The sequence below is a fragment of the Rhincodon typus genome, chromosome 19 (assembly GCF_021869965.1).
Source record: "Rhincodon typus isolate 14 chromosome 19, sRhiTyp1.1, whole genome shotgun sequence".
NCBI lineage: Eukaryota > Metazoa > Chordata > Chondrichthyes > Orectolobiformes > Rhincodontidae > Rhincodon > Rhincodon typus.
The window spans coordinates 25007215-25019018 of record NC_063350.1 but is presented as its reverse complement, the minus strand read 5'-3'; the positions used below and the strand labels follow the sequence as shown (position 1 = coordinate 25019018).

Below are 11804 nucleotides of genomic sequence, written 5' to 3'. Positions count from 1 at the left end.
CTATACTCAGATTACAATTTGGGCAGTCCAGTAAACCCCTAAATATTAAAGCATTTCAATCTTTATCTGCGCACACTTACTTATTTGTAACTGTGAATAAGGAGAAATATGTGATAAAAGGATCTTCAAACTGATACAATAAAATATCGGACATTCTGAATGCCATCAGCAGAGAGCAGCAGAATGGACAGGGAGCAAGAGTCACAGGAAGTTCATAGGAAAAAAATCCATGTGGCTGCCTGTCTTCAGAAGCAAATCCAGAAGCTCAGGGACAGAATGGCCAGATTTCAGGCAGAACTCCAAGCCTCTGAATAATAGTAAGATGTTGGAGGGGTGTCAAGGAGTAAACTTACTGGAGGTTCTCCACTCCACAAAGTGGGAGCATGGGGTTTGAGGAAGCGTCTCTAATCCGGAATGAGTACTCAGAATGTCAATTGAAAATAGCAAGAAGTGCAGATGCTACAGTCAGAGTCAATAGAGTGTGTACCTGGAAGGGTCCCGACCTGAAACGTCGACTTTCCTGCTCCGCTGATGCTGCCTGACCTGCTGTGTTCCTCCAGTCCACACTGTATTGACTCAGAATGTCAAGTAGCAGAAGCACAAGTGCAGGTTCGAGAGGACAACCAAAGACTAAAAGCCAGGGCTGGTACAGCCAAGGGGCACCTCAACAACATGACGGGTTGTGCAGGAACGATAGTACAAGGATGTGATCACAGATCTTGCAGGGAGGAGATGCTCTTTCCAATGGTAAGGGAGTCCAAAACTAGAGGTTGTAGGTTTAAGGTGAGAGGGGAAAAATTTAAAAGGACCTGAGAGTCAACATTTTCATGCAGAGGAAGGTGTGTGTATGGAATAAACTGCTAGAGGAGATGGTGGAGACAGGTACCATTACAACATTCAAAAGGTAACGGGGCGCGTACATGAGTAGGAAAGGTTTAGAGGGATGTGGGGCAAATGTTGGCAAATGGGACTATATCAATTTAGGATATCTGGTTAGCATGGACGAGTTAGATCAAAGGGTCTGTTTCCTTGCTCTATGACACCCTGACTCTAATCAAGCAACTGTGAAAATAAGAAAAATATCTGTGTTATTCATACATCTAAATCTCACTGCCAAATGACAAAACCATACGCCCCAATTTAGTTACTGTTATTTTATGGGCACAGTGCATTACAAATGAACATGATCATAAATTCACACCTAAGATGGATGGCCTCACTTTCATTGTACACTGCTAAGTAATGATCTTTCTCTATGGCATCTGGGTTGACATTTAGACAGGTCTGTTGAAATAAGCAAGTGATTTTCAAAGTTTATAAAGGAGCAAATGAAGCAAACAACTCATTGAGCCTACAATCTTATAAATAGCGTTTTTTTTTCAAATAATTTGTTGTTGTTTAAAACCAAGGTAACTATTGTGTTAAGAATCATAGAATGGCTGCAACACAGAAATAGGCTATTCAACCAATCATGCCCGGCTTTCTGCGGGAGCAATTCACCTAGTCCCTCTCCCCCACCTTTTCTCCATTGCACATTCTTCCTTTTCTGTTAATAGTCAAATTACATTTTGAATACTTTGATCGAACCTTCCTCCAATATACTTTCATTCAGTGCCTTCCAGGTCCCAACCACTTGCTGTGTTAAAATGTTTTTATTTCCTTATGACGCCATTGTTTCATCTGTCAATTATCTTAAGTTTGGGTTCTTGATCCTTCCAACAATGGGAATTTTTATTCCCTCTCTGTCAAGATCTCTCATGATTTGAATACTAATGTCCTCTCAATTTCTCTTCTCCAAATAAAAAAGTCCTAACTTTTCCAATTTATCCATGTTAATGAAGTTCTCCTCCCTGGAACTATATTGTGAATCTATTCTGATCACGCTGTAAGATTTTTAATTTCTTTTGTCTGTCAGATTCTTCCTGATGTGCAATGTAAAGATCTGGAGGCAAATCTCCAGTTGAAGATGTACCAGCACTTTATACATGTTTAACATAACCTCCTCATGTTTTTACTTAATGCACCATTAATAAAACACAGGACTGTATGTTTTATTAATCAACATCAACCTATTCTGCTACCTTCAATAATTCATATACATATACATTTAGTTTTCACTACTCATGAACTCCTATTAGAATTATACATTTTAGTATTGTCTCTCCATCTCTTCCTTTTCGTGAAATGAATAACTTCACAATTTTCTGCATCAATTTTGTCCTTTTTGAAGTTCTGCACTATCTTTCTTGAAGGTCACAATACTTCAAAGTTTTGTATCATCTGCAAATATTGAAACCGTGCCCAGTACACCAAGGTATTGGTCATTTAAATATATTTCAGCAAGAGCAGAAGTCCGATCATTGATTCTTAGAGAACTTCATTATAAAACTTCCCTTAAGCTGGAAAGAAACATATATTAACCTATGTACTCTGTCATTCAATCGATGTTGGTACTGTACCTTTTACTCCACAAGCTCCATCATTGCTCATAAATCTGTTGTGAGGCATTGTATTAATTTCCTTTTGGAAGTCCATGTACAACACATCAAAACATTTCCTTCATCAACCCTCTACGACCTCATTAAAAAAACTCCAGCAAGTTAAACATGATTTGCTCTTAACAATTCTACTTGGGCTTTTCTTATTTAACCTTTATTTGTCCCAGTGACCATTATTTTGTCTTTAAGCAATCACTTGCAGCTTCCTTCAGGCACATGTGATGTGAAAAGTCTGTGTCGAGGTTTATGATGTTTATCAACATCTCACCAAGATAATTTCTCGTATTTATCCATCTCTATTTAGAGAAATACACACTTGATACTAAAATAACAACTTCTATAAGGTTTATTTGTAACAGGTCTAATCTTCTTGAACAAGAGAATATTTAAAGATAAAAAGATTGATTGTAACAAGTGTCTTTGCTCCACATTCAATATATGCCTGTATGACTAATAGCTCAGTTTATAATATCGCTCCCTTTAAGTTGGATTTTTTTTCTCAGTTCAAGCCCAAATCATGAATTTGAGTTCTTTAATTTAAAGTAACATTTCAGACCAGCACTGAGTATAGTTGGATGATAGGTAATTTTAAGGAATTGAAGCCTCGCCTCCTTGTTCACAGAGATTACATACATTCTGATCATCTTCCAATGTTGCTGAAAACAAATGTTCTGGCTATTGAATGAACTCCCAGAATTTAAGGCATTGCTGTGCAGAAATTGACTAATATGTAGAATCACACAATGGTTATAGCACCAGGAGGCCATTCAGCTTATCATGTCCATGCCATCGCTTTGCAAGAGCAATTCACCTTGTCTCATTTGCCCCACTTTAGCATTTCTTTCTGGTGAGATAACAATGTGATTCTATTTGGAGAGCAAACAAGAATTGAAAGAGATTTTCCTCCACTACACTCTCATTTTTCAACTGCTCATACTCTGTGTAAAAATGTTTTCCTTTATATTGCCATTGCCCTTCTGGCCAATCACCTTCAGCAGAAGGAACCCATCAATTGTGAGTCACTGGAGCTTCATTAAGATATTAGGAAGAATTGGAGGAAAAGCCATCCAGGTTTTGATTTACTTTACCAATTACTGACAATTTGTCTGAGGAAGTATTCAACCCAACAATTTTAATTTGCTGAGGGAGGTTTTTGCAAAGCCACCTCCCAGATGGTAAGGCTAGTCAAACTCCGGAATGCTGATTATATTTGAAAAGTTGCCTTGCTTAAAATTTTACCTCCACAGTCACTACCTCAAGGCTGACTTATCAACACTTTGGATTGTCTTTTATCTCTTACAGAAAGGTATAGTCTACATGTGGGTGGATGGCTGGTCACCCAGAGCTAGAGGGCTTGAATACAAGAGCTCTAGTCAGATTGCATTTGGAATATTGTGAGCAGTTTTAGGCTCATATCAAAGGAAGGACGTGCTGGCATTGGAGTAGGTCCAGATAAGGTTCACAAGAATAATCTCAGGGATGAAGTGCTTTCATATCGGTAGCAGTTGACAACTCTGGGTCTGTACTTGGAGTTTAGAAGGATGAGTGAGAATCCAACTGAAACTTACACAATGCTGAGAGGGCTGGATTGAGTGGACGTGGAGAAGATGTTTCCACTAGTAGGACAGACTAAGACCCAAGGGCACCCAAGTGAAGGGATAGCCTTTAGAACTGAGATGAAGAGGAATTTCTTAAGCTAGAGGGTGGTGAATCTGTGGAACTCATTGCCTCATAGTGTAGTTAAGTGTATTTAAGACAGAAATAGGTTCTTAATTTGTAAGGGGATAAGCGTTACAGGGACAAGACAGAAGAATGGGTCTGAGAAACATATTAGTCATGATTGAATGGCAGAGGAGACTTGATGGGCCGAATGGCCTAATTCTGCTCCTATATTATATGGTTTGTGATGCAGTGATGCCAATGTGGGTTCAATTCCTGCACAGCTTACCATGAAGGACCCTCCTCAGCTGCTCCCTTCACCTGAGGTGGGGCGGCCCTCAGTTAAACCAACATTAGTCATCTCACTCTCTAATAAGACAGCAACCCTTTGGTGATTTTACCTTTTTTTCATATGTACAACCTGGTTCCTAATCAAATATTCATCCATCCCTTAATTACACGCCACTCATTGCATTAGCTGGAGGTTAATAGCATAATGTCATTTCTACTGCTTTTAGGGGACTTGGATTCCAATTCGAGTCTTTTCAATATTGAGCTTAAATTTCTTAGCCTGAGTGCTATTTCACCATGGGGTATCTCGTCATTTTAACCTCGCCAACTACGGCCATTATTTTTGGGGAGAAAAACAGTTCTGTTTCTTACAGTTTTATGGTTTTATACCTACAAGCACTTAAAGTTGGCGTTGTGATAGCAATTGAGTGTGTTTTACTAATTTAAGGACGTTGTGTATGAAGGCAGTTGTATCAAGACTATCCTATTGCGAGCTCGCCATCATCTCACTGTCCAAGGAGCCACCTTGAGGAATATCGCGGAGCAAATCATTCGTTTGTTGGTTAAAATCCCCGCCTCTCTCCAACGTGCCCTTGGTATGATTGGTGAAGATACGCCTCCTGACTCCTGATTGGTGCTGTAACTGTATATTTGCACTTGCAACGGATACACTAGGAACAGAAGTTTCTGACCAAGATTTAAACTGGGATTGTGACTGACAGAGAAATCTGCCCGTTTGAAAGCAGCAGGCTGTAAGCTGTCAGATCAAAGTGTTTTGGCTGGAATGAGTATTTCTGAGGCCGATTTCTGCGTTGTAGAGGATTCGCAGCCCGGGGGCTCTGGCTTGGACACGGCCGTTTCTCCATGGGCTCAGTCCCAGAGCCCTGCCTCTCAAACCCGACTTACAACAGCTCAACCCGCGGCTAAATCAGAGGGCAAGGCGGAGGGGGAATCACGGATTCGACGCCCCATGAACGCGTTCATGGTCTGGGCGAAAGACGAAAGGAAAAGACTGGCCCAACAAAACCCTGATCTGCACAATGCAGTGTTAAGTAAAATGCTCGGTAAGTGGAGACCATCAATTCTTGTAGTGAGAGCAGTTCCATCTTCAGAGGGGGGAGGAGGTTTTTAAAACAAAAACTAGTAAGATCACCAGCAAGTGTGTGCAATTTAATAGTGGATCCAGACTAAGTAAGGACATGGAATCAAAAGATAATTGGCTAACATAACCCGAAACTAAGGTGCGACTGCCTCAAAAACTCCTTAAAGAGTTTTTGTTTTTGTTATTAGTGCGAAGGATCTCAAATAAACTGAATTATGTTCAAAACAATTGAGGAAGGGTCACTCAACCCGAAATGCTAACTCTGATTTCTCGCTCCAGAAGCTGCCAAACCTGCTGAGCTTTTCCAGCAATTTTTCCCCCTTGTTCAAAACAACTTGGCTTTACCCAAAACACTTTTAGCAAATCTTTCTGGAATGAACTTATTTTGTTCTGAAAGTATCTGATCCGCCATCCCACTCTAAATTTGACGCTTTCAATGTATTTTGAGTTGCGCCCCGCACTGTGTGCCAATTTGATGTTTGTGTCTGTGACCTCGCAGGGCAGTCGTGGAAATCCCTTCCCTTTGACGAGAAGCGTCCCTTTGTGGAAGAGGCTGAGAGACTCCGTGTGCAGCACTTGCAAGACCATCCCAACTACAAATACCGGCCTCGCCGGAAGAAACAGAGCAAGAAAGTCAAACGAATCGAGAGCAATCTGCTGGCCCAGACCCACAGCTCTGGCCTCAGGAACAGCCAGGGAGTTTGTGGTGACAACTTCCCCAGGGGTCAGCATGAAGGGAGACACTCCGGCCAACACCAACTTCCTCCCCTCTGTCACTACACTGAGCTGCACGGTATGGGCTCGGAGTTCGACAACTATGGGCTGCCCACTCCGGAGATGTCCCCCTTGGACGTGTTGGATCCAGTGTTCTTTCCATCGCACATACACGAAGACGGCAGCGTCCCTTACAGGAACTACCAGCATCAGCACATAGACTACAGCCGCGAGAAAGCAGGCGCCCTGTCCTATTCCGAGCAAATCTCTGCCAATGTGGCCGAACTGGTTCGGAATCCACAGCATCTGTACTACAGCCAGCTGTGCCCCTCAGGCCAGGGCGGGGTGGCTGCTCACCTGGGCCAACTCTCACCTCCTCCTGAAGGCGACGTGGAACACTTGGCTCCAACTGAGTTTTGGACAGATGTTGATCGGAGCGAGTTCGACCAATATTTAAATCTAGCAAGGACTCGTCTGGATGCCCCTGGGCAAACCTTTCCAGTCTCTCTGTCGAAACTGAACCCGAGAGGTGTGTCTTGCGAGGAGAGCAGTTTCATTTCAGCACTGTCGGATGCCAGCAATGCGGTCTATTACAGTGCCTGCCTCTCTGGCTAATTCAAGCCGGTTAAGTCTTTGTAATTTGTTTTTTTTTTAAAAAATATTTTTAAAAACAAAATTTTTAAACTGTTATAGCGACCATGTATACGCTTCTAACTCAACCCAAGTGTCCGGAAATCACTGGTTGGCTTCCGATTTTAGCCGAGCGGGAAATAAAATGAACCAGAAATTGATAAGTCACTGCTTGGAAAAACAAATGAGATGGAATTTTTTGATGTCGGAAGCACACGTATTAAAAACGGAAATGTATTAGTCAGGGATCATTCCAAATGGAATATCCTGTTTTGTAAGCCTTTATGTAGCAGCACGTACAAAATGTGATCAGACTACTTTTGATTAAAATCCGAAAGAAAATGTAAATGTTGAGGTTTTTTGGAACTGTGCTTTCAGCGTTTTGTAGATACACGATGTTATTTTAGTGCTTTGATAACTCTTCACAAATTTTATAAATGTATAACCTTGATTAAGGCTCACGTCACTTCTGTAAATAGTGAATTCTGTTCTAATTGCATTTTGTAAATCTGTTAATAAAAACTTCTATTTAATACATTTCAATTTGTAACTTCCTTTTTTAAAAAAAAGTCCGCTTTTGTGTTCTAATTCCTAACATCAGGAGCCAACAGGTAACTTCTGTAAATATAGACTATTTAAAGGAGCACACTTTTTACACATTTCTCACATATCATCGTTTTGCTTGCATTACATATACCTTCTAGCTCCTGTTAGCCTGAGAACTTGTATTGCAAAGGAATTTAAAATCTGTATCTTTACTGAAATTGATTTTTATCATGTTCAAGCATTTTGTACTTGCTTTATTCTGTACCTCATACCTCCAATCACACAATGACTGACTAACTGGGACACACTAAGACATTTAAAAAAAACCGCAATTGTTCCACGTCTTTAGAAGTGTAGGCATGTTTCACTTTGTAGCTAACTATCCACTTAACTTAAAATGACGACTCGTGAAGCCAGTTCACAAGTCCAAGTTTCAGAGCTATTAACTAGTCCAGTAGCAAAGTGTATGTCAAGTCCAAAAACTTGACTTCAAGCACCATACAAAACAACAGTGGCTGCAGGTCAATGACTGCGACGCACATTGAGACACTACATAGGTGTCTTAAAATTTTTCAAACTTCAGAACCTTTTTTTTAATCAATCAAGTCTGTGGTGAAGTATGCTAATTAAAATATGGAGGACAAATGCTAACTAAATAATTACAGCAAATGTAATGAACTAATTCAGTAACTAACCGGGGATGGTTTTTTTTTCTATCAGTCATCTTAGGATCTCATTTTGATAACATCTCTTAAAAAGGCATATTCTGGGCTTCACAAACTTTCTTACAGTCTCACTGCTGCCACAGTGCATTTACCACATCTTTTAAAATATGGAGTCAATTTTAAGCTCAAGTGGAAAGTGATTTCATTTTCCTTATTTAAAAACAAGTGCTAAAATAACGCTTGCACTTTTTTTCTTGTCTACACTAGCTCCTTCACTGGAAAAGTTTTTTGAAGTTATAAGCACCTGCAAAATTGCTACACCCTTGGGAGGTTTCAAACACTCAGACCAGTGACAAGCACCTTGTTTTGCTCACCACTTTCTCCTTAAAACTACTCAACTGTATTGCCATCACAATATAATATTGGAAATCAAACTGCTTCATTTATAGATCTAATTTTCAATGGATTTTTGCTATGAAAAAATAAATGGCACAATTTATTTTGCTAGAACTAAAATAAGAATAAATGGACAAGCAAGTCTGGCTGAGCCCTTGGAGAGTGAAAGTAAGTTAACATTCTGAATCTGTGATCATTAAAGTGATTCAGTGCTCTTCAAACCATTGGTATTTGTAGTATGCTAAGATCCATACTCAACACCATGAATCAATGATTGTAATTTTGATCATCCATTTACTCTGACCTTAACCTCCTGCAGTGTTTCAATGGAGTTCAAGGAAGAGCACCTCATTTTATGATAAACCATTTTTTACAGCCTTCTGAACTCAACACTGAATTCAACACTTTCAGCCCATATTGTTCTTTCCATTTTGTTTCTGTTTGATGAGTTTGATTTTTTCTCTTGTTTTTCTTTTTTGTTTTCAGTGAAGCTGTTCAGAATTCTGCCATTCAGATCTTCTGCCATTCAGATCTCCCTTACACAGATCTTTTGTTTCTTTATTTGCCCATGGCCTCTTGCTTCTGCCCAACATTGTCAACCCTTCTGCCATTTAATCTCTGCTACTTCCATACCTTTCCTTTTAGTAGTTTGATCCAACCCCAACAACACTTCACTTACTTAAGTATTTCCCAGTTTAGGATAGGTCATTGACCTGAAAGGTTACGTCTATTTCCCTTTCCATAGATACTGTCTGAGAATTTCCAATATTTCCTGTTCTTATTTCAGATTTTAATAATCCACAATAACTTGCTTTTGTTATTCTGTTTAAAGTACACTTCCTATTTACTGACCACACAGCTGCAGTAGCAGTGACCATGGAGGAAGCTGGAGATACAATCAATTCACATTCTATGAAAAAAATGCATGGAGGTACTTAATAACATGGGGATAAATAGTGTGACTTGGAATCTGATTCACCTTTCCCCAATTCATTCAATATTTAATACTGCTCAATGATATGCATAAGCCTACCACACTATGGTCTGCTTTTCTAATAACATTTCATGCAGAACAGAGGGAATTAAGATTACCTTCAATATATTTTTCAATCATCAGTTTTATTTCATTAAATAGTTTTATTCTTTGCCTTTATTTAATTGATAGCCCATGAGTAGGAAGACTATGGGTTCAAACACCATAATATATGCTGACTTGCCAGTTCTGATAGGATGGTGTTGTGTCAGAGCTGCCACAGCTAAAATTCTGAATGGACTCCCTTGCAGAAAGTTACAAATATTAAGAAGTAAATATATTTAAGATTTATTGTTGGGCATCAATGGACAAGCCCCCAGTTTTAAGTCTTACTGGTCTGATATTTCTAAACCTTACTTTCTCATTGGAAAGAATTTATTAATTTCACAGTGAAATTAAATTGAACTACCACGTACTAGTGGAACAGCTGCCTATTTTAAACTTTGCCAGCCCATATAATTGTCCTTTCCTGACTTATAGAAAACTTCATGTTAGATGTCCTTTGGGATAGATTTATATCCTGTCAGTTCAGCTGGTTTTCTATTCTTTACTTTGGTAAGGAGGCAATGTGCAACAACGATATGTGAACTATGGTAGGATATCACACATGAGCAAAGTCATGATATCGAGACAGGTTGGTTAGACAAATCTTTAAATTGTCTAATAAAGAGGTACATATGGAAACAGGAGGAGAAGTAACTCATTTATTCCCTCAAATATGTTCTGCCATTCATTTACATCTTGGCTAATCTGTATTTTTATTTAGTTAATACGCCTCAATTTCAAATTGCTTAATACTCATACTCACAAACATCTATTAATATCAGGTTTGAAATTTCCTATTGACCTGGCCCTAATGTGTTGTGGGAAGGGAGTTTAGTATTTTCACCACCTTTTGTGTATAGAAATTGTTCAGACATACTCTAATTAGCATCACTGTAAATTAAAGGTTATGTGTTTTTGTTCTGAATTTCCCCACAATAGGAAATAGTTTCCTGCTACCTAGCCCGTTAAATTCTTCAACCATCTAATATATCTCAATTAGATTAATTTTCTTGACTCAAAGCAATGTAAGTGAAGTCTATACAATATGTCCTCATAATTAATTCCTTTTAGTCCTGGTTTCTCAATGTGGAGATGCACAGATATACGATTCTGGGATTTTAATTCAGAGACTGGTAGGAGAAGAGACTGAATATAATATGTGTGGATACTTAAGTAGAAGTGAGTTAATTCAGAATGACACAAGTAAAACAAGTTATGATAACTCTAGTATGAAATTAGTATGTAATTAACCAGCAGCAAGTAACAGTCTATTTTGTTGATGTAATTGGCATTAGTCAAATATCACATGACTATTAAGTGCATTTTTTTAGCCTTTTTCACAAAATTTTCAAAAAGCAGTGGCAGAAATGTCATGTTCAGAATTAAATGTTGATCCCTGAACTTGAACATGATTGTGCTTGTTTTTCACTTGCAGTTAAAAATAAGCATGATGTGTCGAAAGCAGCTGATAGATTTTTTTTTTTGTCTTACATAAGTTCTTTGGACTTTAATTAACTCTGTATGAAGTGCTGTGAAATTTTTCTGAGAAAAGTAGCAAAGATATGAGAGAATTAGGTCTGATTTCTGGAAAGATAATGAGAAAGACTAGAAATGGTTCTGATTGAGTTTAAAGGAAAGATGTGTTTCGTCCTTCTCAAATATTATTAAAGATGAATTGAAGAGGCAAGATTTCATTCATCCACAGCAGATTTAGTATCAGAGCACTGAAAGGATCATCATGGTACACTTTTTCATGGAAGAATTCTTACCAGAAAATGGACTTGAATTCATCAATGTGGATTTCAGGAAGTTCACTTTGAAAACAGGTATCAACCAGGTGACACTTTTTCCATTCCATCCTTGGTCATACAGCGAGGCAGAAAGAATAGTCAGAACTGAAGTCATTGGTGAATTCGAATCCAGACTAAGAATTGACTCTTAATAATAAAGAAAACCAATTAAATATTGGATACTCACCAGCAAAATTGTTAATATGGAGGAGGATAAAACCACATTTATCAGTTTTAGAATACAACCTCAAGTCAATTACAAGCTCTCAAGACCACAACAAAGTTTTCATTGAGAAAACAGTTTTTTCTGACTGATTCTAAAATATGTGGTTGCAAACTTTGTATTTTGTAGTGTTGGAGTATGTAACATTCAGTTGGTGCTCTCACATGGATAATCAGCATACTGTATTTTTAACATTAAGCATAAATTACAAA

At 38.6% G+C, this 11804-nt stretch overlaps 1 protein-coding gene across 1 annotated transcript; it reads left to right on the top strand.

The window, feature by feature from the left end:
• The first annotated feature begins 5138 nt into the window (after positions 1-5138).
• On the top strand, positions 5139-7431 carry sox18 (SRY-box transcription factor 18). Its single transcript, XM_020519972.2, has 2 exons — positions 5139-5512; positions 6050-7431. The coding sequence occupies exons 1-2, from the start codon at positions 5233-5235 to the stop codon at positions 6877-6879; spliced, it is 1110 nt and encodes a 369-aa protein (XP_020375561.1). The 5' UTR covers positions 5139-5232; the 3' UTR covers positions 6880-7431.
• Positions 7432-11804: the final 4373 nt, after the last annotated feature.

Bases quoted from the DNA above. Each gene is read 5' to 3' on its own strand.
- sox18 (XM_020519972.2), top strand. From the start codon at position 5,233: ATGAGTATTTCTGAGGCCGATTTCTGCGTTGTAGAGGATTCGCAGCCC. The intron at 5,513-6,049 runs GTAAGTGGAGAC...GTGACCTCGCAG, and splicing joins AGTGTTAAGTAAAATGCTCG to GGCAGTCGTGGAAATCCCTT.